The sequence below is a fragment of the Tribolium castaneum genome, chromosome 3 (genome assembly GCF_031307605.1).
Source record: "Tribolium castaneum strain GA2 chromosome 3, icTriCast1.1, whole genome shotgun sequence".
Classification (NCBI taxonomy): Eukaryota; Metazoa; Arthropoda; class Insecta; order Coleoptera; family Tenebrionidae; genus Tribolium; species Tribolium castaneum.
Genome location: NC_087396.1, coordinates 12,641,541 through 12,669,520, shown reverse-complemented (window position 1 = coordinate 12,669,520; position 27,980 = coordinate 12,641,541). Strand labels below are relative to the sequence as shown.

General features: G+C 31.2%; 2 protein-coding genes across 8 annotated transcripts; both read left to right on the top strand.

Annotated features, from left to right (window-relative positions):
- otp (orthopedia) lies at nucleotides 1-25,449 on the top strand. Of its 6 annotated transcripts, none has more exons than XM_064355286.1 (5): nucleotides 1-112; nucleotides 11,106-11,413; nucleotides 20,255-20,441; nucleotides 20,534-20,689; nucleotides 24,297-25,449. In XM_064355286.1, exons 1-5 carry the CDS (start codon nucleotides 88-90, stop codon nucleotides 24,560-24,562), a joined length of 942 nt encoding a protein of 313 aa, XP_064211356.1. In that variant the 5' UTR covers nucleotides 1-87; the 3' UTR covers nucleotides 24,563-25,449.
- Nucleotides 123-7,326, top strand: LOC135265639 (uncharacterized). Of its 2 annotated transcripts, XM_064355523.1 has the most exons (9): nucleotides 123-553; nucleotides 1,298-1,411; nucleotides 2,606-2,764; nucleotides 2,827-3,017; nucleotides 3,076-3,303; nucleotides 3,357-3,716; nucleotides 3,826-3,979; nucleotides 4,035-4,159; nucleotides 4,212-7,325. In XM_064355523.1, the coding sequence occupies exons 2-9, from the start codon at nucleotides 1,324-1,326 to the stop codon at nucleotides 4,533-4,535; spliced, it is 1,629 nt and encodes a 542-aa protein (XP_064211593.1). In that variant the 5' UTR covers nucleotides 123-553; nucleotides 1,298-1,323; the 3' UTR covers nucleotides 4,536-7,325. The 2 variants fall into 2 exon arrangements, with proteins under 2 accessions (XP_064211593.1, XP_064211594.1); XM_064355524.1 differs by having other exon boundaries at nucleotides 123-1,411; nucleotides 4,035-4,105; nucleotides 4,212-7,326.
- Nucleotides 25,450-27,980: the final 2,531 nt, after the last annotated feature.

Sequence of the window (27,980 nt, the reverse complement as noted above, 5' to 3'; positions counted from 1 at the left end):
ACATATTCACAATTCAGTATCAAATCAGTACTCATTAAATAAACAGTGCAGTGCGTCAGCCTGGACACCGTCGTCTGCAGCAGAAACATGCTCAACAATCTGGGCCCTGTCGGTAAGTTAGTGGGGGCACTAATTGACGCTAAAGTCTTTAGTGATTCAGCGTACTAACGATAGGCTAGTTAAATGGGCTAAATTGAAGCTGCCTCGCCCTCATTAAGCCAATATTGCCGGGCCGCTCCGGTACACAGTAAAAAATGTATAAATCTAAACATACACTATCCTAGTGTCCATCAATTAGAGTAGTTAAATAAAAGTAAAATTACACTAGAAAACTACTCTAAAAATCTGTCAGTGTTTATCAACTCTAAATTACTCTGTAAATTTAGCGCCAAAAGTTTTTAGGGGTTTTCAACACTATTAGGTGCAAATCGCTCTATATAGTGTTAATTTACACTAAAATTACAGCTCTAATGCGCATGCCTACGAATAATGCGATTGCACATGTTGGCACATAGGTCCATAAGTGTGTGACTGTTCTTGTGTTTCTTTTTAAGTAAGTATATATATTTATATATTTATTGTTGATTGTTTTTTTATGTATTTTCTGGACAGGTAATATTTTCAGGTAAGCAAATATACTTACAAAAATTAATTTCCTAATTTCTATTTAATTGTTGTAAATTGCGCAATATTGTTTATTCGCAGATACAAAAGGCTTCTCCGATTGTAATAAGTAATAAATAATAAATATCCAGTGAATTTGTAATTAGTCTTGGCACTGGAACTGAAGCCGTAGGTCTTCTTGAACTGAAAAAATTATTTGTGGGATCGAAATTTTATTTTTTTAAGAACATCATTGACCCAATAGCTTTTGCTATTAAACATAAATCACTTAAAAACATATTTATCGGCACCTCTAAACTTTACGGTTTTTCTTCTGTGTAAGAAAGTTTGCACAACTGTTTCGCATTTCTCAGTACAAAACGTCAGATTATTTTTAATATATTTAAAATAATTTTAAGCCTTGTTGAGTCCAATTTGAAGAATAAAGTATTATATTCAACTCGTATTCGTGAAAAATCGGTTTATTTATTCATAATTCATTGGATCGTTTGATTTAATACTGTAGGAAAAAGGCCTCAAGGGCATCAGTTAAAAAATTCGATGCTTCGCATTTCAAGTTTTTTTATTAATGTTTTTACACTTTTTTATACACCCTTTTAAACAAACTAAAGAAATTAAAATCATTTTCGGTATAGGGCCAGCAAAACCTTAGCCTAATTATCTCATTTTTCAGAAAAAAATTGCTCATTTCTCGTCACTATGTTTATTAAAATTAAACACATTCATTTAACAAAACTGGCGAAAATCGACATCAGTTCGGCGACTTATGAGGATTTAGTAAACATTGGTTAGTATACATATACAGCGTGTCCGTTTTTCGAGCTCCACCATGGGGATCTCAGTTATTATAAGAGATACGAGATCGGTTAAATTGGGGCAAAGTTGCGCATTTTTATGCTGAACAATTATCTGCAAGAAAATTTGAGGTGTGATTTGTAGTTTTTGAATTATTTTATTTTTTCAAGCGAAAACCAAAGGAACTAGCCGTTTTTTGGGAGGACGTTCTTCAGGTACTTTTTTACAAGGAATCTAAATCTGTTATTGTATTTTCCAAGACGTTCTTGATGTCAGAGTTACAACACCCAACTTTGGTTTTTCTTATGGACGCCATATTCAATTTTTGTATTTTTGAAAAGTGTTTTTATTTCTGATTACAACAATGTATCACATGATATGATCGAGTCTTACTTACTGACCAAAATCGAAAAAAGCATTTTTGCGAAGAGTGCTTTGGAAAATACACCAACACTTTTGTTTTTAAATAAGCTAGATTTTGGAAGTTTAATTGAATATGGATCTGGGAGGTTCCCGTTTCCACCAAGCTTACTTATTTAATAATTAAACGACATGATAAGTTAGAAGTTTATTTTTTGCAAAACACAACAAGACAAAGTTATAAAAATTCTGCTCGAATATTTAATAGAACTGTCAAAAGTTAGTAAGTTAGACAAAATTTTTGGCGTTTTTGTCTAAAGCACTCTTTGCAAAAACGCTTTTCTCTAAATTTTAATCTGCATGTCAGATTCGAACATATCATGTGATACATCGTTGTAATCAGGAACAAACAGACTTTTCAAAAATACAAGTATTAAATTTGGCGTCCATAAGAAAAACCAAAGTTGAGTGTTGTAACTATGACATCAAGAACGCATTGGAAAAGGCGATGACAGATTTAGATTTCTTGTAAAAATGTGCCTCAAGAGTGTCTTATTTAAAAACGTCTAGTTCTCTTAGTTTTCGCTTAAAAAAATAAAAACAAAAATTAAAAAAATTTGATTTTGTTCCATAATTCAAAAACTAAAAACGATACATCAAATTTTCTTTCAGGTAATTGTTCAGCATAATAATGCGCAACTTTGCCCTAATTTAACTGACCTCGTATCTCTTATAATATCTGAGATCCCCATAGTGGAGCTCGAAAAACGAACAGCCTGTATACAATTGAAACGAAAAATCATTTTATATGCTTACTCAACTTCAGCAAAATTAAAATTCCCGGAGCTCGCTGACGAGCAAATTTATTTCCATGAGAAAGATGGAACAATTTTGGAAGAAGACGTTATTCTTGACTTCTTAAAAGAAAATTCGAGGGAATCGATTTTACTAATCGTATGTAAAATAAGAGCTACTGCTGATGAATGTGAGTTTTTCTGTAATTTTTGAACAATTTCTACATAATTACGTTCTATTTGTTTATTGTAGTAAATTTTGCATCAGCAAGTACTGTCTCTATTATAAGTACGGAGTACCAAGACACTGACGAAAGTACCACCAGTGAGGATGAAATTAGTGAAAACATTTCAGTCGTACCAAGTGATAAAAGAATAGATCCTAATATTCAGAAAGAGGAAACATTTAAAAAACCTATGGGTTACAAAGAAATGTCTGTTGAGGTGTGGCTTTTTATGTCTTTTTTATTTTATTCCCAATTATTTACTTTTCTTTTTGCAGGGGTGGAAAAAATTTATAAGAAATAGAATGGGTGATGAGATTTTTGAGTTTTACAGTCGAAATGGTTTTCTGAAAAAATCATTACGTATTCAATTAGTCAATGCAACGACTTCTGAATTAGTGCGTATGTATGGAATCTCAGTTCCTGAATTCGCCAAAAGAAATTTGGGACAGGCTATTATTTCAATATTTCCTAAATTGAGAAACCCGTGTGGCCCAACGGGCTACGTATGAATGCTTACTTTTCGTTAAATCTTAAAATCAATTGATTTTAATTTTAGGAAGCCTTTTATAAAAACGACAATGGGGGGGAAGGTTTTATTAGTTATAGGTTACGCTTTATCGCGAAAAATTCCAAAGATGAAGACATTAGGGCCGCGGTACGCAGAAGGAAGCGCAAAGCTGTTGAAAACGCGTCCGATGAAGTGAAGGAAAAAAAAGAAGATTGTAGAAATACATATAAAAACGTAATAACTATCACTCCAGAAATTTCTGATTGTGTGGAATTTCTGAGAAACGCTTCTCCTCAAACAGACCAAGAAGCAATCTTGGACAGAATGAAAAAAACGTTCACTTATAGGCGGTCCTTGGATGTTAATGTTTTATCAATCTTTCCGAGATTTCTGGACACTCCATATCTTGTAAGAATATTTTTTTAATATTTCGTGTATGAGCTGAGAATGTTGCCTTCCAGAAAACAAATAATGCATGTTATGCACGTAACGTATTTTCATACCTCATATGTTTCAGATTGAACACGATTTTCGATTACTTTTTCCTGATAAAGAACTCAGTTTTATTGCCAAAATAAACAATGATGCAGAGAAAATTCTAAGTATATATGATAGTGAAGTAGCCACACCTGCCACAGAAATATTAGGTTCGACGGAAGGTTCAAGTGACAGTAAGTAAAAGTTTTAGCAAATTTATGTTACCAAATTAATTTTATTATTTTTTAGAATTTGACAAAGTTACACGATCTTTGTTAGCCCTAGCCAAACTTCTTCAATGGAGGGTTAATTCAAAACAAGTGAGTGATTTAAATGGATATTCCTACTTTGAAAGGTTAATCGTTTTTAAAAAGGTTTGCCATCTTACATTTTTTCAGCATTTAAGTAGGTACAATATTTTTTTAGCTAAATCAACCGGTCGCAGAAATATTATCTTCACTTCAAAGAAAACAACCATTTCTGTTGGCACAAGGGCATAGTAATAAGGGGGCAATTACGAAGTACCACATAGTAGTGGACAGACAGCTCATCCCTTGCCCTGACCACTGTTCCAGTGCGGAGGCTTTCCAGTTGCTGTTTATGACTCATTATGTGTTCAACATAAGGTACGATCACAAACTAAAATTTTTTTGGGAATTCATACAAACCTATTATTTTGACATTGAATCCGAAGGTATATTGTACACTCCACTTATGTGTCTAGTGAGAACTAGACTCTTAAATGATTAATGATAACATTGTTTTCGATTTTGTATACTTGTTAGAGTTCTTTTTGTTAGTTTTTTATACGAGTTTTTTGTTATATGAGTGAGTAATTATTTACAATGTTTGTGTGTTCCTTATGTAATAAGAAATTATTAAAAACTTATTTGGTTGTCAAGCATTTAAGAACAATTCATGGATTATTTGATAATCCGAAACTTAATTTAAGATGTTGTTTTCAGTTTTGTTATTCAAATTTTAAAACTTTTAATGGATTTAGAAAACATATGTTGATTCATGAGACTGAGAATTTAGGTAAACAATTATTAAGAAATAATGAGAATTTGGTTGGGTCTACAGAGTTTTTACAGAGGACTAGTAATAATGCTGCAGTAACTCCTCTTAGCTCTCTCACTATTAATTCTCAAGTTGATATTGTTGATGAGTGTGGTGTTTGTGTTGAAGATGACAATAATGTTGCAATAACTTCTCTTAGCTCTCTCACTACTAACTCTCCAGTTAATAGTGTTGATGAGCGTGTTGTTTGTGTCGAAGATGATAATAATCGTGATTTTAATACATTAGAAGATGGTTCTTTTACTAAAATCCAGAATGAATCATTTGATATTGAGGTACTGTTCCATATATTTTTTCAACAAATTATGCCACTGAGTTTACCACACTCACAATTTCAAGCTGTATATGAAGCGGTTGATGAATTACTTTTAAATTTGTTCGAGTATATGTTAAATAACAGTGTTAATGAAAATCTTTTTTTTTCTTTCTTAAATAGTGTTAGAGATAAAGTTAAAATAGAAATGAATAAATATAGCAGCACATATAAAAGAAATAAAATTATTAATTCAAAAATTGTTTTGCCAAAGGAAATATATTTAGGTATACGTAATGATTCCATATTCGACAAAAGTACGAACACAAGAATAGAAGTAAATATCCCCAGAACATTTCAATACGTACCTATTCTAGAAACACTACAGTGGTTGATAAATAATAACAAAATAATATTGGACTATATATCAACATTCAAGTGTACTACTCATGAAAAGGAATTAATTACAAGTGGCACATACCTTGAAAATAATGAATTATTTTTACAAAAAAAATATTTTGTAAAATTGCAGTTATATTACGACGACTTCGAAACTGTTAATCCTTTAGGTAGTAAGACAGGAGCTCACAAAATCGGTGCGTTATATTTTACAATTCAAAATTTACCCTATGCATTTAACTCAAATTTAAAAAACATACACCTTTTAGCTTTATTTTTTACGTCTGATTTGAAGTCTAGTTGCATAGGTGAAGACATTACACTAAATAAAATATTATCTCCTATCATTGCAGATTTAAAAAAATTGGAAACTGAGGGTATTTTAGTAGATGGCGTTTCTGAACCAATTTTTGGCACGATTTCATCTCTTTCTCATGATAATCTAGCTGCAAATTCTTTGCATGGAATGGTTGAATCCTTTCAGGCTAATTATTTTTGTCGGTTTTGTTTATCTCACAAACATGAGATGCAGAATATGTTTTCAGCAAGAGATTGTACTTTAAGAACAAGTGAACTGTACGAACAACACAGCAGTATAGCGGAAAGAAACAATAATCACCATTTTGGCATCAAATTTCGCAGCATCTTAAATGATCTTAATTTTTTTAAACTTTGCGATACATCTTCTGTAGATATAATGCACGATATTTTGGAAGGGACTGTTCAGTACGAATTAAAACTTTTTCTTTTAGAAATTGTGAATGCGAAATTATTAACACTTGTCCAAATAAATGAAAGGATACATTTATATGATTTTGGTACAACAAATAGCTCCAATAGACCTAGCCCAGTTGTTCTGGACAAAAATAATAATAATATCAAACAAAAAGCAGTGCAAGCGTGGTGTCTGATTAGATATTTACCTTTAATAATTGATGATGTCACAACCGAAGTAGACACAAAATTTCAAGTAATACTATTATTGTTAAAAATTATGTCTATTGTCTTTGCACCTAGAATTTGTACTAAAATGGTAACAGAACTTGAAACGTTAATTGAAACTCATCATCAACTTTTCAAATTGGTCTTTGATAGTCCTATTATTCCCAAACAACATTTTATGCTTCATTATCCAACAGTAATTAAAACAATGGGTCCATTGCTAAACCTCTGGTGCATGCGTTATGAATCTAAACATGCAATGATAAAATATTTTGCGTCAAAATTTAGAAATTATAAAAATTTAACAAAAACTCTTGCACTTCGTTGTCAACAAATGTCAGGAACTTCTCATCCTAATAGTTTATTTGAGATATGTGAACAATTTGGTCCTTCTGTATCATGTTTAATTAAAGATTATAGATTTTCACATTTAATTTCTGTAGATGAGGATGAAATTGAAAACGATTCAACCGTATCTCAATATAAATGGTTCAAATGTGGATACCTTTACAAAAAAAAAATGTTTATATGTGTAGGAAAAGATTATTACCTAAACTCTCAGCTTCCACAGTTTGATGAAATAATTGATATATGTTCAATAGATACTGATGCCTCGGAAAAACAGATATTTTTTGTAACAAAAAAATGGAAAACTGAATCTTTTGTCGAAAGACTTCATTCTTATAAATTAAAAGATACAGATATTAGTCCAACTTTTGACATTATAGAATTTAGTTTTCTTTTATATAAGGAACCATATAATATATCACAATCATTTTCCTCTAACGAATGGTTACTCGTTCCGAAATACAAATTTATTTTTTAGAGTATGTAAATTCGTTAAATGAGTTTCTGTTACTTCTACTATGTTGTAAGTAATAATAATAAACAATTTATTTAAAAAACTAAATAGAGTTTTATTCAAATTTACCTCCAACCCTCAGAGTTCGAAAACTCTTGATATCATACACTACGTAGAGTTATATTTAAATTTCCCACCAAAACAGTAGTACTCTTCACAGAGTTTATAAAGCAATCTAGATTTGCTTTACTCTAAAATATAGACGTAAAATTTACACTTGTAGTGTATTATAGAGTTAATGAACACAGCAAATAGTGTTTTATATTAGAGATCAAAATTACTCTACTCTAGATTATTATCACTCTGATATTTAACACTATATGTAGAGTAAAAAATATTACTCTAAATAGATGGACCTGTATAAACTAGAAATAGAGTTGTCTAGAGTTCATTATTTACACTACTTTTTTTACTGTGTAGGCCATGCAATTAGGGACACGCAGCCGGAGGCCCACACACTCTTTCATACTTTTAGTCCTCATCCGGTACCTGCAGACGCGCCATAGCCCCACGAGAAACGATACGGTTGAATAAATCGAACCGGAATGTGATCACAAATCGAGATTTTTTTTTATTTTATAATGATGGTGTGAGGGGCAGCCGACGTTTCGAAGCGTTAGTGTTGACCTCTTCCGAGATTTTAATGATAGCTGTGATTGTTGCCTCTTGTTGTACCAACTGAGATTGTTAATCGCTGTGATTATGTTTAGCAGTGGTGAGGAAAACGTTAGGTGATAATTTTGGAATTTTCTATTGATCTACCATGATGGTGGGTACGTATAAACAAATACATTATACAATTATTTATTCAGTACATAAATAGGCGGGCAAAGTTACAGCGTCGATTACCATTGTTGTATCTATACAAAAGAATGTCCTTACTTATATAAAATTAAATTTTTATTTTTAAAAATATTGAACCAGAAATCTCAAATGATTTGATATAATAACTTAAATTAATATCATAGTGTTTACAAAATTATTTGATTTAAATGAACCTTTTGACAAAAATATTTGTAGATCTATACCTACCTATAGCATTTATGACCGGTGTCATATGAGAAGAGAATTTTTTGTTACTCAAATTCGTAAAAATTACCGAAAAAATTTTTGAAAAAATACATGATGTTATAACCACGTTTAGAGTAGTAAGTAGAATAATAATATCCATTTACTTAAATAGATGCAGAGAGAAAATAAATCAAAATGACACCAGACACGTAAATGTTCGTGAAAAACAAAGCTTTTTTAAAACACTTGATGGTAAAGCTTGAATAAAATATTATTATTTTTGAGCATGTGCTGAAACTCTAAATTCATACGCGACATTTGGTAAACAATATTGAATATTTAAATTTCATTCAAATGAACTCGACCGATCTTTGTGAGTCGAACGGGTTTTGTCTTGAACCGAGAATTTACCTATGCCTCGGTTGTACACTATAACTTTACTCCCCATAAGAGAATAACTATTATTTCGTTAATAATATTATTAGAATTATGAAAAACACTTAGGTAAGTCAATTTATTTCCCATTTTAAAAAAATCATACGTAGTTTGGACTCTTAGTATAAATCAAAAAATTAAAATCGAAAACAAAGACGCTTAATTAAAAAAAATCGTAAATGTTTTACGAAGAATTATTGATTTTATTCCAGATGTTGAAATAATAAATAATTATTGCGAATACAGAAAGCCTAATAAAATTGAATTGGGAACAAAATACTGCTGTAGCGCGACTCTAAAAGTAACCCATTGTTTATTGAAAAAAAGTGCAGTTCAAAATAATTTTATTATGAACGATATTGCATTAAAAATGATTCAAAACCGGAGAGATTTTATGATGCGGACGAAATCAGAAAACACTAAATATAATTAAAAATTTATTGATTAAAGATTTAATAAATTAAGATTTGTCTAATAACTAATACCTATCTGTAAATTGCAAAATGTAGATAGGTACATAGCTAAATAAGTAATTTGAATTTTAAGACTTTCTAGATGAAAAAACAGTAAGTTGTGTTAAGATTTTGTCTTGAAAATGGCTTTTGATGTTTCAAGTATTTATTTAGTTCTTTATTTTGCCATTATCTTCAGTTTTAACTTGGATTTAGAACTTGACTCACTTTCAACAAAGTGAAGTAATATAAAGATCTTTCTATTAAAACAATTGTGAAAAATGTTTCCTAATACACAAAAAAAACAGTAAAAACAAAAATCAAAGATTTATTTGAAAATCACTGTAGTACTGACAAACAAAACAGAGCATACGTTATTTTTTTCCGAAAATTTATAGATATGACATTTTTTCATTGATAGGGAAATAATGACTTCTTAAGAAGCACTTGCAACATGTATATTTTAAGTTCGAGTGTATTACAGAATTGTTTATATTTTCACTAATAAATAATTATTATTGTTATCCAAAGTCACTTTACATCTTTTTGTTTTAAAGAAATACGCTTGTAATAATTATTATTATACATTTTGTATATAACACTATGTATTTTTTACACAAGCAATAAGTAGCTAATGTTGGAATGTGCTTACCTATTGTTGTTATACATAGTTTATTTAGTTTATTTAGGTAGGTATGATTAAATTTGAAAACAGGTGAAATCTTAAAATTATTATATTGTTAGAATCAAAGAACAAGCTGATACACATTTTTGAAGTGAAAAAAGAAAATTTCTTCTTAGTACATTTTAGACAAGCGAAGTACCAATTTTTTAACAAGTTTTTGATGTCTGTACAATATTTCGTTAGTTTAATTTTTAAATTTAATTTCTCAATGATGATTAATATACGCAATTGCATTTTTTATTTTTGTACATTTGAAGATAAGCGTAATAAAGTCTCAAACATATTGCAGGAAACAAACATTCCACAATTAAAAAGTATGTGTAAATATAAAATAAATAGGAAAATTATTTTTTTAAAGAAAAAACTAGATACAGTAAATATTTTATTGTGTTGAATACTGAGATTTCTACGTCAATTTTTGTAATGTATTTGTAATGTATATATTTTTTAAATAAACATAGGTTTAATAATGTTATATGATAGTCAGCAAAATAATATCCTTATCATATTATGTCTATGTTGTTAAAAAATATAAAACAACAGTTTATGACTTATGAACAAGATGATTTCAATAGTTGGGCAGAAAATTAACAAGAGCAACCTCAAAAAATACCATTTTAAAATAGATATAAATATTTTTGTTATTGCTATCTTTACTGGCCTTTCTTTGATGGTATTGTTGCTTCCCCACATTTATAGAAACTAAACTTATTAGAATAAATAAGTTCAGATAGTCTAGCTTTTATTGAACTCTTCTAGCACGTCCTAAACAATAAATTTACGCAAATTATATTAAACCCACATATATAAGAAAAAAATCGACGTCAATTTTAGAAAACCTACATATGCATTTTTACGTCCACAGTAAAATAGTTGTAGTACAAACTAAAATTATTACATGTAAGTAAGGCAAGGACTATGTTTAATTTAAAAAGAACAGAAGCTGTTTATTGCCTTTATAATATTATTTAACATTTTTTTAAATATAATTTAACGCCACGACTTTTAATTAAATGTTAGTAAAATGATTGCGGCTGTGGACCACTTCATTTTTCTTTTAATAATCAAGTAATCTTTAGTTAGGGAATAGCAACTTTCATTTGGTAAATTAATGAATGCAGAAATTAGCCCACCTCTTACATGAAGCGAAGTTCTTAATTAAACTATAGTACAAGTGAATTTCCACCATAATTGAATGAAGATTTTTTCATTTCAGGCATAAAGGAAATGTGCGGCGAGGACCTGAAAAGACATCAGAACGAGCTAAAAGTGCTAGAACAACCCCGTCTAAGTGGATTATGCGACGGTCTACCTTCGCTGAACAATTCTCTAGGTAGCAACAGTTCGAACGACGGCGACAAGCCCACAAAACAGAAAAGGCACAGGACACGATTCACGCCTGCACAGCTGAACGAACTCGAGAGGTGTTTCTCCAAAACCCACTATCCTGACATTTTCATGCGGGAGGAGATCGCAATGAGGATCGGCCTAACTGAATCGAGAGTCCAAGTGAGTGATTAAGCAATAAAATCTTTCATTTTAACGAACAGGTTGGGGCGGCAACTTGAAAGAATTTTATGAACCGGAAGGGCTTTCATGCCACACGATCGGCCCATTAAATTTTATGGTAGCTAATATTCACCGGTATATGCAAGTTCCTACCTGTGATAAGAGGTGTTTGCTTTTATTGCCGTGAGCATACAGAAGGCCAAGTTGACGAGTCTCGGCCACCGAATTGCAAAATCTGATTCAATTTGTATTAATTAGGCCGGCACGAGTTTACCTAAGTTGGCAATCCTGCGGTGTTTCAGGATTAAGTTGAGGGTTAGACGCCGAAGACCAGGAGCTTTGCAGCTTCTGGTAACCCTCACAAACTTTCTCGGGTTTGTGCGTTCGGCATTGATTAATTTGCGATTAAATACTGCAATGTGCCTTTCCTTCCTTTTTGCCTTAATTAAAATGTCGATTTTGAACGTCACAAAAGCCATTTGAATTGTAAATGCATCAGTCACTTTTTTAACAAAATGTACAAGAACTGCCACGGCTAATGAAAAATAGCCGACTAACACTAAATGTGTTTCAGAATTATTACATTAAACTTACTAAAACAAATGCAATATTCTTGTAGCTTCCGGCAAAAGTTTCCATTTGTGTCATCTATGTCTGCTTCATGTTCAATTCAGCGGTTTTGTATTTATTTGGATTTACGTTTTTTTGATACGACTCGAATGGTTCTTGCAGCACTGTGTGCCCTTTTGGTCTATCAAATCATCACTCTTCATTAAGCATTTATACAGACATTTGACTGTATAATGAAGCGTGGCTCTTTGTGGATGGGGTGTTTGCCCTGTCGCGTCTAACCCGAAGGGAGTGCTGAAACTTACCCTCCGATATAAATCTCGGCATAGGAAAACAAATATTTATTCTGTTGCGTTATTTGGCTCATGCCACATTAACAACACGTAATGCTTTTAATACGACAAATCGATTTCATGTCCAAACAAAAAATTAAGTAAACTGATCAAAAATTACAAACTGAAATAAAATAAACTAATATGCATCTGTTATTTTTGTAAAAAATTCAAATAATTATGTATTCTCACTGGCTTTAGAATTTGAAAAATTTTTAATAAAAACAAAAATGTAAGTCCTAAATTCTTCTTGATTGTTCTGTATAACCAAAGTATTCCTTTTTTTAATTATTTAATTATTTTTTTATTTTAAAACGTTTAACATAATCCCAAAGTTTAACCTTTTTCCTCAATTTTTTCTTTAAAGTAACCAGACTTAAGCATCTCAAATATAATATAAAAATAAATAAAACTAGAGAAAATTTTAAAAATATTTATTTTATAAGCAGTATAATTCCAGACAGTTAGCAATTAATAAATTTGAAAAATTAAGTTCCACCAAAAAACTTAATTGCAATTAATTTAATTAAAGAATTTTTTTTAAATAAAAACCGGTTACTGTTCAATTTTCTCGGAAGAAAATTATTAAAGATAACTTTGAACATTAGACAGCTCGTTATCTTACGAGAACCACCTGGTATATGAAAAATTGGTGTTTGGTATCTACAAAATTTTAGAAATTCGTGTTCCATGGTTTGTTTTTAAATTGTGCTTTGGTGAATTAGTGTGGACTGTAGCGGCCCTCAATAACGATCTAATTTGTCCAAACCGCACCCACTTGACCATGCGGTGCAGTTAAATCTTTCGGTCAGCCTGATTTAGCGATTAAGCAGATGGATCAACATGGATCACCTGGTTTTCGGCGTTTCATCTGCTGTTTAATTTACTTGTGATTCATGCTCTGCAGGGTGCAGACGGCCGTCATTAAGAGGGCGACAAGCGATCACGCTTAATCGTCAATATCGAGGTGATGCACTATTAGATGTTTACACAATAAGGGTTAGGGTGGGCAAAGTAAAATCTAATTGCATTATTGGATACTATACCAGAGTTGTTTTTAACAATTTGTGGTATTCATATCTTTATAATCAAATTAGAGATTTAAACATTTATTTATCCCAGCGTATCGTTTCAATTAAATATATTGCGACTATTCTAATAAATTACATAAATAGTATAAATCAATATTATACATATATAAATTCGATATAAAATTATAACTCGTGACGCTTTTAATTAAATTATTTTCAAAATCAAATAAATAACTAGGAAGTAAATGTTTTACTTTTCGGGGACTATAAATAGTATATCGGGCACTACTGACAATTAGCGAATTAGAACAATTAGTGTTTAGTTAAATACTTTATTTAATCAAAAAATATATGCTAAAAATAGTCAGATTTTGATGAACGATTTTGAATAGGAGTTACTCATTTTCCACTTAACCTTTTCCGACGTTTTAACCACAATTTGCGGTAAAAAAACATTTTAAATTTACCTGTGACTAATTTAAAATAATGTGATGTTGTGGTTTCACAAATATGTAATAAAAAAGCTTGTTTTAACTAATCACAAGACGTACTTACACTCAATGAAAGACTTTCTAAGAATCATAATTTCGTCATCGTATCATATTAGAAAAACTGAACTGTCTGTTTATTTTTCTCAAAATCTTACTTCAGCATGCATCATTTGCTTTACGATACAAGTATCAGACAGAAAAAAATTAGTGGTAGTCTTACCAATAAACTCTAAAAAATTATTTTAGTGTTTTAAAATGTTAGGCCCAAGATGGTAATTTTTTTCAAATAATATTAACTGATTTTCAGATTACCTATCTTTTCATAACTTCGAAAGTTTGGGAAAAAAATTGTCTGAAGAATTTTGCATCAAAAAGTTGAGCTACATAAAAATAATTTATGAATGAATTTATGAAAATATTTTGAAAGTCACCATTTCTGCAATTTAAAAACATATTAAAAACTTCTGCAAATTCATAGCTTCTGAAAGGCTTTTATTTTTTCTGTTACTTATTCTTTTTTTATTGTATTATATTTTATTATAAATAATACAAATGCAAATCATGTTGCCTAATGTCTACTGAATTGATGAAGACAATTTTAAAAAATTTGATTCCTTGCAGAAAATAGCTTACAAGTATAATAAATTGCTATTTACATCTAGCATAAGTTTAGCATACAGCTACACCCTCACAGTATTCGTAGACCAGTATTCGTATTTATAAAAAATAAAAATATATTAACTTTTGTTCAAACACAAAACACAAAACTGTCTCAAAATTTCTGTTTAAAAGTGTCTATTTTGACGTCCGATATTTGGCAATTCAGTTTCTGAAACGTTTGGTACGAGATCTTCACAAACAGCAAAAGTACCACTGCGTTGTTATAGTTTACGAGTAAAACAATTTTTTTGGTCTTTCTGTAATAATACGAAATCGTTTATTCGTCGTTTATTCGGATGTAGTTTTCTTATTCCCTTTGTTTTATTTTAGCAAAATTAATAATACTATCAACAATAATAATAATAATACAAAAAGAGGCTCATTTAAACGTTGGAAGTATTAAATTGTTGTTAAATACAAAAAATCACTATCAACGACCACTTGAAGTGTAAAAGTAACAAATCGCTACCTATAAATTTGTAAATATTAATTGTGCAAATTAATTAACAATGGCTGATTATTGTTTTAACTGTCTTGAAATAGAAAATTATGACTGTGCTAATGAGCTTATCAAAAATTTTAAATTACTATGTTAATTACTTTGAACTTTAATTTCTAATGACACTCCAGTTTATAACTGGTCCAGATTTTAGTTTTTTTCTCCTTGAAACTTAACAATAATTTGATTAGGCATTTGTGAAAATTTACGCGAGTTTTTGAGATTGACTCATTTTTACGATCCATTTGACTGTTCGTATTGTTTACAGCCATTTAAAGTAATGTTTTAGTGAACAATGACTTTTTTATTAACCGAACTGGTGTTGAAAGTGTGCCATTATAAATAAATTCGCTTTACGATCCGAACGTAATAAAGACTAGGCGGCGGATAAGGCTGTGGCTATATTGCTATTCTAACAAATGGTTAATATGTTAACGTTATTGCCGCGGTAAGCCTGCAGGGAGTTAATTTCGGCGTTGTTGGCATCATTAATCCCTAATGGGGCGCGGTTGATGTATGATCAAACTGGCCCTGCTTCACGCCACCCTTACTGCTACACCGACTTGCACCCGGAATTAAAAATCTCTCCACGTATCAAGGCGACCATTATGCCGTTTTGTATTTAGTGAAATTCCGGTTTTGACTTTTTCGCGGGACTGCGACTGGATTCTGGGGCTGTGTGGCGAGACCTTGCCATGAATTTCTATAGAGGATTAGGGTTTACGAGTTTCGATTACCTTTACGGCAGTTCTAAAGCCCGATCAGGGCGTTATGTTATAAAATATTACGACGCGGGGAGAACCGTTCGATGACTCGATAGCTACCAACGTCCGACAACTAACACAAATTTGGAGAAAAGGCCAAAATCAGGAGCAGATGTTAAGGTGTTTTAGGGCCGAGTTTGATGGAAAAACGTATTTACAACACCCGGGTTAGCATTTTCACATGTGGATGTTGAATATCACAAGTTTCTACCCCATCGGCACGTACGTTGTTCACCCTGTTTGTAAATACAGACAGGTTAGTTTTATGGTCAGTAAACATATAAAATTTAAAAAAGTCACCCGTTCTCCCTCCGAACAGATTTCAGTTTTAGCGCTTTTAAAAACTGATAAATTCTTTCAAAGTGAAAACATGGAATCCAAAAGTAGGCAGGAGACAGCCAGGCGAAACCACCTTGCAAGCAGTTTTTGTTTGATTATGATACTGATATACTATTGATACTGATGGACTAGAAACTGTTGAACTTTCTTAAAAAAAAGATTCAATCAAAATTTCAGAAGAAATACAGCGTGCTCAAAAACTGGCGCACCAACTCAGTGATGTGTGGTAGAGAACTAGTTACATATAAAGGTAAAAATAGAAAAAAAATTCTTTGTATTAAAGTTATTGATAAATAACAGATTTTAGATAAATGATATGTGGCAACGTTGTCTAACAGCCATGATCGCAATAGAATTTGAGCAACAATAAAAATAAATTATTTTTGAAACGGTTTCCTAGGAAATAATTCCCAGTGTTGGCACATCTACACATTGTGATTTTTTTGATAAATTTTAATATTTTTAAATTAAAAAAACTGCTAAAATGTGATAGTAAATTTAAAAATAATTATTCATCGTTTTGTTACGGAACGATTACCTGGTATGAAACATAAGAACATAAAAAAATAATGAAAACTAAAAAAGTTAACACAATAAGTTTGTAGCTCCAGATTTTTTAAAATATGACTTTAGGAATTTTTTCAACATTTTTCCCGTAATCTGCACTTGCTTCTCAATAACGTACCACTGAGTTGGTGCGCCAGTTTTTAAGCATTCTGTATATGATTAAAATAAACAAAACGCTTTTATAAAATTAAGAATATTTTTTTAGAAAATATCGAGGTCTTAAATTTATAAAATTTTTAAAGAGAATTGCGGTGAAGAGATTGAAGAGACTGTAGGTCTCAATCAAAAATTTTATTGGTAGGTTTTTAAAAAACTGTATTTTGTTTTTATCGGGCAGTGAGTGAGCTAAATTCTTAATTTGACTTTAGCAGAACGCCCAACAGCCAAAACGCTGAATGTTGTATTACATCTTTATAAATTATTCAAAAAAATGTTAACATAGGAACGACCTTATCTAGCAACAAAATCAATTATCTACGTGAATATGTCTTTATAAATTTATATATTCAATATTGCTACTAATTTAGCTTCAGTAGAAGGCGAAATGAGTGTGAGTAACCAGTGTTTTTTAGCTGATTTTATTATTTATCGATCACCTTTAGCGCTGACCTCCGCCCAAAATCAAACATATTTCTTCACTTTCGCACAGTGGTATCTAGGGAGGCCCGCGAGGTCTCCCGGGCCACATGACAGTGGTTATCCATCGGCGGGAGATGTATGGATGTTAAATAATCCAACGCCATTAGCTTTTCGCATCTGGCTAGTCTTGGGTCCGTCGAGATTTATACCTCTTACTTTGAGAGTGATGGTTTGTCGCTTATTCGCCGTTTCTGCCCATTGATCTTTGGCATCATTTGGGAGCGTTTATCATTTGCGCGTGTTTTTTTTTTGAGTTTGCAACCGAATTGTAGAATCAATTGAGTTCTCATAAAGTGGCTCCAGGCAGCTGTCTTGCAGACTTTGAAGTCGGAGAGGGTGGAGGCTTGGGGAATGTCAGGACGCGCTCTGGCACGTCAGGACTCAGCGGGTATTCACGGGCGAGGCCGCTCAATAATGCGACTTTCAGTGATCAACCCTCTATTAAAAATTATTTCACGCACACTCTATAGGCAGGTTAAAGCGGAGCAGAAATTTATTTTTATATTTCTGGTAATTATTAATTTTATGACAAGTCTCCACTCAGGTTTTGTGGAATTGCTTGTTATTACACACCTGCATAAAGGGCATAAAATATAGTTCTAATTTATTTTCCTAAAAAATCGTAAACAGAGGTTTATAAAGCAAATTGGTTAAAATTTTGTTTACTGATATTGTTTTCAATAAAATTCCTCATATTAAATTTTAATGTTCCGTGCAGTGTTTTACATGCCAGATTTTTTTGTTTTCACCTTTATTTAAATAAGAACATTTTTTATTTTGTTACTCGTAAAATGAAGACGCACTGTAGCAATGGGTTAATCTGGTTTTACTAAAATTGAAACCACAGATGTATTGTTTGCTCAATGATATAAAAAACTGGATTTTTTTAAATTAGCTTAATCTAGATTAGTAAATAAGTAGAGACTGGATTTTAGAAAACTTGCCTAACACGCATTTTTTGAGGGCTTTTTTTTAAACTCGAAATAAAGTTTTCTTAAAAATAGAAATTTTTGACACCCTTTTTGTTTTTTCAAAATTCTCAAAGTTCGCCAATTGTTAATTTTGATTTAAAATTTATTTATTTTAATTATCTTAATTGTAATTATTAACTTTTCCAATCCGACAGTGTAGATTTTATTAGTTGTGTGAAAGTTCTACTTTTCTAGGATTCTTATTTTTTGTGTTAAAAAGTTAAAAATAATGTGTGTTTTCATCAAAAAAAAAGTATTTCAAAAACTAAGCAGAATCGGCCATTTTATTCGCAACTAAGGCGAAATTCCGTTCTGTGAAAAAAACCGGTCAAGTCGGTTCACTGGAGTCTCATTTGTCCCAGAAATAAGTAATTGACCAATAAAAATATAAAAATCACCTCCTACTTGTTTATCTGGTGCACAAAAAATTTCAAGACGATTGAACCGTTTATCATTGGATATGGGAGGGATATCGCACTTCCAACTGTAAAACAGACCAATCCTAAGGCGATTAAAACTGAACAAAAAACTGTTGCTTGATTATTTTGTAAATGTCGCCTAAACCATCTAGAATTCCCCAGTTTTCTGTTACATTTGAGCTCAAAAATCGTAGATAAATTGTAGATCAATTTGTTTTTAATAAAGGTTGATTCTCGTAACAAGTTCGTGTTCAAACTCAAATATTTCGCAAGTTTTTTAGCAAAAGCCCAATTCTTTTACTAGATTCTTTTACAAAACTCAAAAATAAACTAAATTAGGTCAAGAATCTTTATATTTTTTTAGATAGAATTCCAAAAAAATTCTAATTGTTAATTAATAATTACGTAGATACCTACCTTTTCAGAATTTTTTTTTCATGTAGTCACGAATACTAGGTACTCAAAAGTATAAGATTCTGATACTAAGAAGTTTGTGATACTATTGTTGGCGTTTATAGCAGTTCAAGATGTAAAATTAAAAATTTCCTGATACTTACCATAATCAGTTTCTTTTCCAATGAATATTTCTAAATTGACCATTCTTTGTAAAAGTTTTTTTCTCTTTTAAGTTTGAATAAGATGTGTTAAAAGTAGATATGTCTCGATTTTATACTTATTATTGTCTGTTTAAAGGATCATCACAATTGGAAACATTTTGTTAAATTTAATATTTAATTCAATTACTTTTTAAACTTGACCGTTTATTGATATCTTACAATAGTTTTGTAAATTATGGAGTATTTTGTTGTAATCAACAATTATTGCGATAACGTTCAATGGAAATTACTTTTTTGTTCTATTCTCATTGGCATTCTTAAGCTAAATATTTAAAACTCAAATTTATTAAACTATATAGATCAGCACAGATACAAGTTTGTAATTTGTCTCTGTTTGTCTTAAGATTCGTAAGTTGCATTTTTAGAGAATATTAATAAACAAGTCCTAAATAAGTAGTTTTATTTTACAACAGTAAAATGCTTCTTAAAAAGCTCTAGGTATTTGCTCTGATTTTAGATATGTTTTTATAGGAAGAATTTCAACAAATAATGCTAAATGCGTTACTGCTAGATAAATACCTCATTCTTTGCTTATGAACAAACTCTGTTAAAATAGATTTTGTTTAACTGTAAACTGTATATGACTTATTTTTCTGTTTATTTTCTTAAGTTACAACTGTAACTTAAACATTTTTTGAAAGTTCCACATTTTACTGAAATACTACCTATTTTCTAACAGTTTCTAACAGAGGTAGTACTGACTCGATCAGCGTGTTAAAACCAATTTTTGTGTAAATCTGATTTAAAATCTAGATTAATAATTAATACATACATTGCTCCCGTTAATGAAGGTTATTTGTGCGGAATATTTCTGTAGCGTCTGCACTTTAATAAAAAGTGTACAGGGTTGTAAAAAAATCTTTTCAATAAGCTTACATAAAAAATATTCACGTTGTTAAAATTTTCAGAGACATCTTTTCAAGAGCAAATACGTTGTTTCAGGTCTGGTTTCAGAACCGGCGCGCGAAGTGGAAGAAGCGCAAGAAGACGACGAACGTGTTCCGAACTCCGGGTGCTCTCTTACCTTCGCACGGCCTTCCCCCATTTGGGGCAATGGGTGACGGACTCTGTGGGTCCAGCATGTTTAGTACGTCGGAGTCCCGATGGGGCGTCGCTGGGATGGCGACAGGTAAACGTTTCCTAAAATCCTGTCCAAATATTGATTCAAACCAAAGCAAGCATCTCTCGTTTGGATGAAACATTTTTTTCCATATGTTACAGGTTTGGGCCAACTCAGTCAGAGTTCCGTGTCCATGGGCGGGTTCGGCCAGTCGCTGGGACAACTGAACCAGAGCTCAGGACTGAGCCCTGCGCTGCCCATCAGCACGGCCGCCGCCAGCACCGTCTACCAGGCCCACTACGGGCTCAATTCGTTAGGTAAGGGTCTATAAAGTTTAATAGACATGAGTTTTAAACATTTACTGTTCGACCGTATAAATTAAAGTTAAACAAACCCACGACATTTACTTTTGACACCTTCGGTCGAAAGTAACAACTCGGTGCGGCATTCCGCAGTCGGAGAGGGGCCCCGGGGGCCGGGGCACCACAAAACATACAATTAGCAGTGATTAGAAACAGCCTCGTTACCCGCTACCGAAATACGCGTCAACTATTCTAATTACTTCTGCACACATGTTTTACCATTAACGTGTTTGCCATGATTTCTTTCACAGCTACCACGTATTTTTTATTTATTTTATATCAATTTCTGCATCACTTCAAATATTGTACAAAGAACAAATTTTTAAGTAAACATTAAGTCATTAAATACATTTCAAACATGAAGATGCAAATGGAAAAATGTGCGAAATTTCTCTCACATATTCTAGCAAAAACGCTAAACGAAAAATTTTCCGCGCAGTGAATGAATCACAACTGTGAAACACCCTGTACAGGTAACTACTCTACATTAGTAGCCCCTGTGTTTGGAGAAACCATTACCGTATACTTAAAATAATTAACACTCTTTTAAAATGATAGTACATAGTCATTTTTATATGTTTGCACATAAAACACCAAATGTCTTGCTAATTCACCCATAAGAGAATCACCTATAGAAACTTTAACTATTTCTTAACTCGCATTCGCTAAGTGAACTCACATTTTTCTAAAACCGTTTAAACAATTGTGCTCACTTTTTTCAACCAATCCAGTTTGAAATTTTGTGCAGGTGGATTGGGAGTTTCATTAGAAACGCTTGAAAATATACGATGCCTTTCTACATACGTATGAATAATTGATGAAACAAAAGCAAACAGATTTACACTAAAACAACATTCCCCTTAATACAACATTTACATGAAATTTGTTTGCCTTGGCTTTTTATGACTCTGTCCAGTTTGAGTGAATATTTTTCCCGTACAGTGGTCACGTTAAACAAAACTTTTCGTCAAGGCGTGTAGGCATCATGTTAGCAATTTTAAAAGTAAAAGTATTATTCGACGCGCTAACGAAGCAGTTAAAATCTTAAATTGTGTGTTAATTAAAGAATTCGTTATAAATGTAAACTATTTTTATGAATGTTAACAAAGGAGTGATAACTGATAATAATTTCTTTAAATCGTAGCGTCCACATCCAATTAATTTTCAGAGATCTCTATTATGGTGATAATTCTTATTCAATCGCTTGTCAAAAAGTGACCTGTTAATAACTATCATTTATGAACTGGTTATAAAGATTTTAGAAGGGAAATCAATTTAAGTAGTACCTAGTTATGCACCGGTATTCCATAAATGAACATCTAGTTAAAAGCTGTTTAGCTCTTTGTTTAAAGGTTTTAGTAACGATGTTAATTGAAACTCATAATCAAGCCTCTTTACACTTAAACACCCACAACAAAATAAGGAAATACTATTTAAAATTTGCAATAAAAACAAAGAATTACGTTCCGCAATCCAATCCAGAAAAATAGTTCAATTTATTCAGTGGCAATACACCTAGGGCTACAAATCGTTATTGATTAAACTTCAGTTCTAACCTGCTTTTCAAGCTACAACTAAGATGTCTTTTTTAAGACGCAGAAAAGTGTAATAAAAAATAGTTTTAGATTAAAATGGTATTACATAACTAATAAATTGTGTCCTATATTTTAATGTAAATTTCCATAAATATTTGACATACTATCATCAGTTTATTATATGAAAATCAATTTACAGAACAATAGAAACACATCAATTTTCAATACAAATTTAAAGCTAGTTTCAAAGTTGTTACTAAATTATATTGATAACTGAATACAATTTAAAGTATTTTAGTGGATTTCTAGAAAAAAATATACAGTTGCTCCAACTCACTGTTTATTTTCAATCTTTTGAAGAAGAGAAAAATAAAAAAACATGACAAGAAGTTATGCATTTGCCATAAATATAACATCCAACCCAACATTTAATTAAGTCGCTATAGTAGTATAAATAAAATCAGTTTTTTTGATAATAAATTTTTAGGTATCTACCAAATTATTTAACATAATGGGTATAATCATTTTGTGTTCATGATTTTAGAGTGAACTTCGAATTTCATTCTATTAGGGTTAGTTCGAGAAGACTTTTTATTTTTATTATATTTTTGGCGTTTTCAGCTCAACTATTTAATTGATTTTTTTTCTTACAATTTAGTTGTATACTTATAGGTTATATATCTTTCAGAAATATTATTTTCTTTGGGAAGCGCAGTATTAATATTAAATATAAAAATCAAATCAAATAGTACTAGTACTTACAGCTTTATTGGTTTTATTGACATAATGAAACTAGATACTATACACAAAAAACTTCTTGGATTTTCAATCCTATACACGAACAACTAAAGAGTATCAGTGAAGGACCATACAAAAATATAACACATTTTTTTAAATTTTTTTATGTATGTATCACACAGTACCTACACAAATTACATAACTTTTTGAGCTTTTGAGCTTAATGGAGCAAATGCTGTGTATCAGTTTCTTTACTAAGCTTTACCTTGTCTTTCTTTACGTTAACTTATGGAATATCTCTCTTTATTTCTAGCTAAGGCGGTTCGTAGTTAATATTTTGGCAAAACTTAAAATAATTTATATACATACTTTTATCTAAATTTAACACAAAAAAGCTGTTCTCTAAAATATTTGTATTTGTAATAAAATTTTTAAAAACTAAATTTGTTGTAAAAATGGCACAATCGATAAAAACAGTGTTACAATAATTAGGTATATTTTTTAGATGCGTTAATAAGTAGTACCTAACTAACTATCTACTTATAATAATTATTATAGGTATAACCAATTTAATTAGTACAGCAGTAACAATAATAGTCATAATGCCACAAGTGTTTTTATTAGATATTCTAATTTCAGATTTCTTACTTTAAAAACTGAAGAATTAATAAAAGAAAATAAAATTTTTGCTGCCATGCCGTACGGTGTATATGAATAAAAATAGAAATCATTGAATTAAAGAGAATTTCGTTATTTGATACTTTAGCATTTACGCCATAATGATTTGACTTCGAGCATTTAAAAGTACTTAGTACATTTTTAAATTACATGTAAGAGACTTGACTTGAAGTACTTTGCAATAAAATAATAAATGTCACCACTTTTGCTTTAGAACGCAGTTGCATTTTGCAAGTTGAAAATCTTATAATTCGTATAAGCTTTAGGTTCATACAGGACCTTAAAAGCTCTATTCAATATTGGATCATGAAAGCTCATTTTTGCCAGTCTCTGATTACTGATGCCCATCTTTGCTGGCAATTAGTTACAAAACATCCATTTTAGACAAAATTAGTGTATTTTCGATTTAATTTGCTCGCATTAAAAGAAAGCAATTGTGAGCATTCGAAAAATGTTCTTTAATTATCACTTAAATAATGCAAGCTCGGGCTTATTTACAGCGAAGTGTGTAAAATAATGGTGTATGAAAATAGAATAATGTGAGCTTTGCGATTAATATCAGTGATAAATCGGCGTGAATCTGACTGACTCCGGTGATTTATCCGTTGCAGGTGATAGCATGATGACGTACTGCAACAACGGTGGCGGTAGCAACGGAAATGGTGGGACGGGTGGTTCGCCGCCCCCACAAATACCGTGCTCGAGTGCGACCACTCCGCCAGTGGCGTCGGGCACCTCCCCCAACGATCAAGAGGAGGATGTGTGGCGCGGCCATAGCATAGCAGCGCTGCGACGGAGAGCTTCCGAACTCAACGCCGCCATTCCCTCTTACCTGCAGATCAACTACGACACCCACAACAATGCTTCTGTATATTAGTTGCTTTGAGTTACACAAAGGTCTCCGACAACCGTACTATTTTAAATCAATACCAACTAATTACAACCGATGTGTAGCAGGTACTTTGAAGTGATCTATGCGGATTTGACGGTCTTGAACAGTGGTCGCAGCGAAATTAAATCAACTCATAAATTATTGATTAGGCACTTCCTTTGTGAGACTAAACACAACTGGAAGGAAAAGACTGACAAATGCGCTTGGAATTGTCATTTCAGCGTACACTCTGGAGCAGTTTTATTTAAAAGCATCTCAACTAACTGTTATCAATCAATCATCATACCTTACCTAAACCGGGTCAAAATGTATACGGTTAAATTAAGTAGAAAACTAATCATGAACCTGCTGAATCACAAATAATTGACGCAATAATTTCAACCACAATTAGCGCCGGAAAATTAGGAAGAACCCATCAGAAGCAAATCTATTTTTCCGTGCTAAATCGATTGATATACTATTATTTTTAACTGTGGCGTCTATGTATACGATGTAAAATAATTATTGTACAAAGAAAAATCGTATGTTGAATGGGATTCCATATTAGTGTGATGTGTTGTTTTAAAATTTATGTCCTTAGAATAGAGGATAAAAACTTTCGTAATTTTCTTGTTGTATACTAAACAGACGGTATACGTATTATTTTTTACTTTAAATAGACTTTTGAGTAAGATGTGAGAATTAATGATCACATGTAAATTCATTGATAGAAGTGTATTATTTTGTTATGTTATTCATGACTCATTTTGCTTTCAAGGTAGGATCACATAGTATTTTTAATGAAGATAATGTATGTATATTATTGAAAAATAAGTTATATTGTACTATTATTGTATGATTATGTGTACAATTAAAAATGTTTCATAAATGGACATCGATGTGTTTTATTTTCCAACGAAAGAACATCCACGAAACAATTTATATTTTTTTTTATTTATTGTGGAAGTTAAAATCATAGTTAAAATCAGTCGCAACTAAAATAAAGAACAAGTTATGATTATTATCTGAAATAAAAGAGGTATTATTACACATTTGTCTAATGTCAATAAAAAGCCTGTATTTTGATTTAATCTTTTGATAACAATTTGTAAGTTACGTCAAAAGCTACTGAGAAAATAAAATTCAATTTTGAACAAGTGAGTATATCAAAAATTATTTTTACAGATTATTGCCTCCTCTGTTGTCACTAGCAAGAACTAGTCATGAAAAAGTTGTTTCTTGAATAAGAGCCCTACTATTTTGCTAAAAATATGGTTACAGTTACAGGAATCTCTCTCGTTAAATTATAAAATTGATGCGATTCAAGATTTGTGTTAGAAGAAATTTATAACTGGTTAGGCTTTTCAGCACTAGAGGACTCAGACCTCACAAAACTGTATTATTCTACAGTATTCGTCTACGCTTCTGTTCACCCATGCTAGTGAAGAGATGGCGCAACTTGGTTTAAATTATCCAACATCGATCGAAAAATAATAACAAAGGACCTTAATTTATTTTGAAATAATTAAATACTTAATTGTCTCGAAATCTACATCATCGAATGCAATTTTTTACACTAAAAAATGCGTTTTGATAAAATCTGCGCAAAAGTAGATTTGAATTTAAAATTTGTAACAATTATTTTATTGTTTTTTCAAAAAGAAATAAAAATCTAACTAACTTAGACTTTAGAGCTTTGAAAGAACTTTAATTAAATAAATTTGAAAAAATGCAGCTTTTTCCTGTTTCTTGTATGATATTGCGCAACAATTTTGCAAGAAACTAAAACTGAACAACACTGATAATGTGTATTGTTATCTTTAATTGGAACAACTTATTAAATAAAAAAAAATTCTACTCGATGACAGACTTTAGTTTTAAATTTTAATGTTTCATTGTTTGTAAAAAATAAAATAAAAAAAATATATAATCGAAAAAGTAGACGGACATTTTAAAAAAATAAGCACCAACAGAGGTTAAAACGCATCACTGTGTCTGATTCTACATAAGATACTCGTATAACAATTTTGGAGTAACTCATACCTTCTACAATTTACAAAAATCATTTTAATAGCATTTGCTTTTACTTAATAAAGCCAATAAAAATTTTAATTTCAGCGAATAATGTGTTCATAGTTTTTTCAAATAAAAAAATTGTTATTGACTAAATTAGATTAAATAGTCTGCTTATGTGTATAGTTTTTTTAAAGAAATTTTTGATTTTGAAGTGCTTCTGTCTATTTTTCGATTTCGGTTGCGAAAAATGGAGCTTACGGCTTGGAAATTGTAGCGATCTAAAGTTGCTAAACTATTTTTACTATTGTTGAGATTTAGGTGTTCAAGAACTTTTTATACTGGTTGTTACACTTTTCTGAGTGTCTAAAACACCCACGATCTATTTGGTTCCATTTCTCCAAGTTTTCGATTTCCCAAAATTCCGAAAAATACAAAAAATCTAGTTGGAAATTTATCCTGGTGATATAATAGATCGATATTGTGTAAGTTAGCTCATCGTGTCGTTGAGAAAGACTTGTGGGAAATTAATCTCCATATGCATACACGTGAAACGTTGTTTTACATGATTTAATAATTGTTTACATCTGTAGAGAGCGATCCCAGCGGTGTGGAGTTTGCACGTCGCCAATTAAAGTTGTTTAATTGGTAAATTCAGAAGCAGTTAAGAAAATTTGAATCAGAATGGGGAAAATCATACGCGAAAGAATTAATTTGATTTAATACGACGCCCACGCGATTGACAATTCAACGATCAATAAAATTTGAGTGAAAACGCAAATATTGAAAAGAAAAATAAAGAGACTAAATTATGGACGTCGCTTTCAATGAATTTCATTTTTCACAAACGAGAAATTCTCTTGTCGCGTAGTACGATTATAAAAGTAATGACACAACACATTTAAAGGCGACTGTCGGATTTATTAGACCCGATAAATAAATTTGCATTTTCACTTTCCAAAAAATATTCCTACTTAAAACATTTTCGCCGGTAATTTGTGTCAGGGCGAATAAAATATGTGCACTTAAATCATTTCTATTGGCAGAAGGTTCAATACAAAGTTTATGTGCCGAATCCACCAACGAAAACAAAGGAGACAAAAACTTGTGATGTGAATTTAAACAAGCTGTTTATTCTTTTAACAGCATTATAAAGTGTTATCTGATAGCTGATTAAAAATTTATAATATTGGAAAATGCGGACACCCAATTTGGAGCTCTTGTGCAAGTTAATCCAATTTTAATAATACATCTAAACCTTTGTACTTTTTTACACCACTGAGGGTTATTTACATATCATGTATAAAATTCTTTATGGTAGCAATACAAAGAGAAATAACGGTGTACGTAATACGCGCGTTTTGGTAATTGAATTACTCACTTACACACGAGTGCCGCTATATTCCGATAT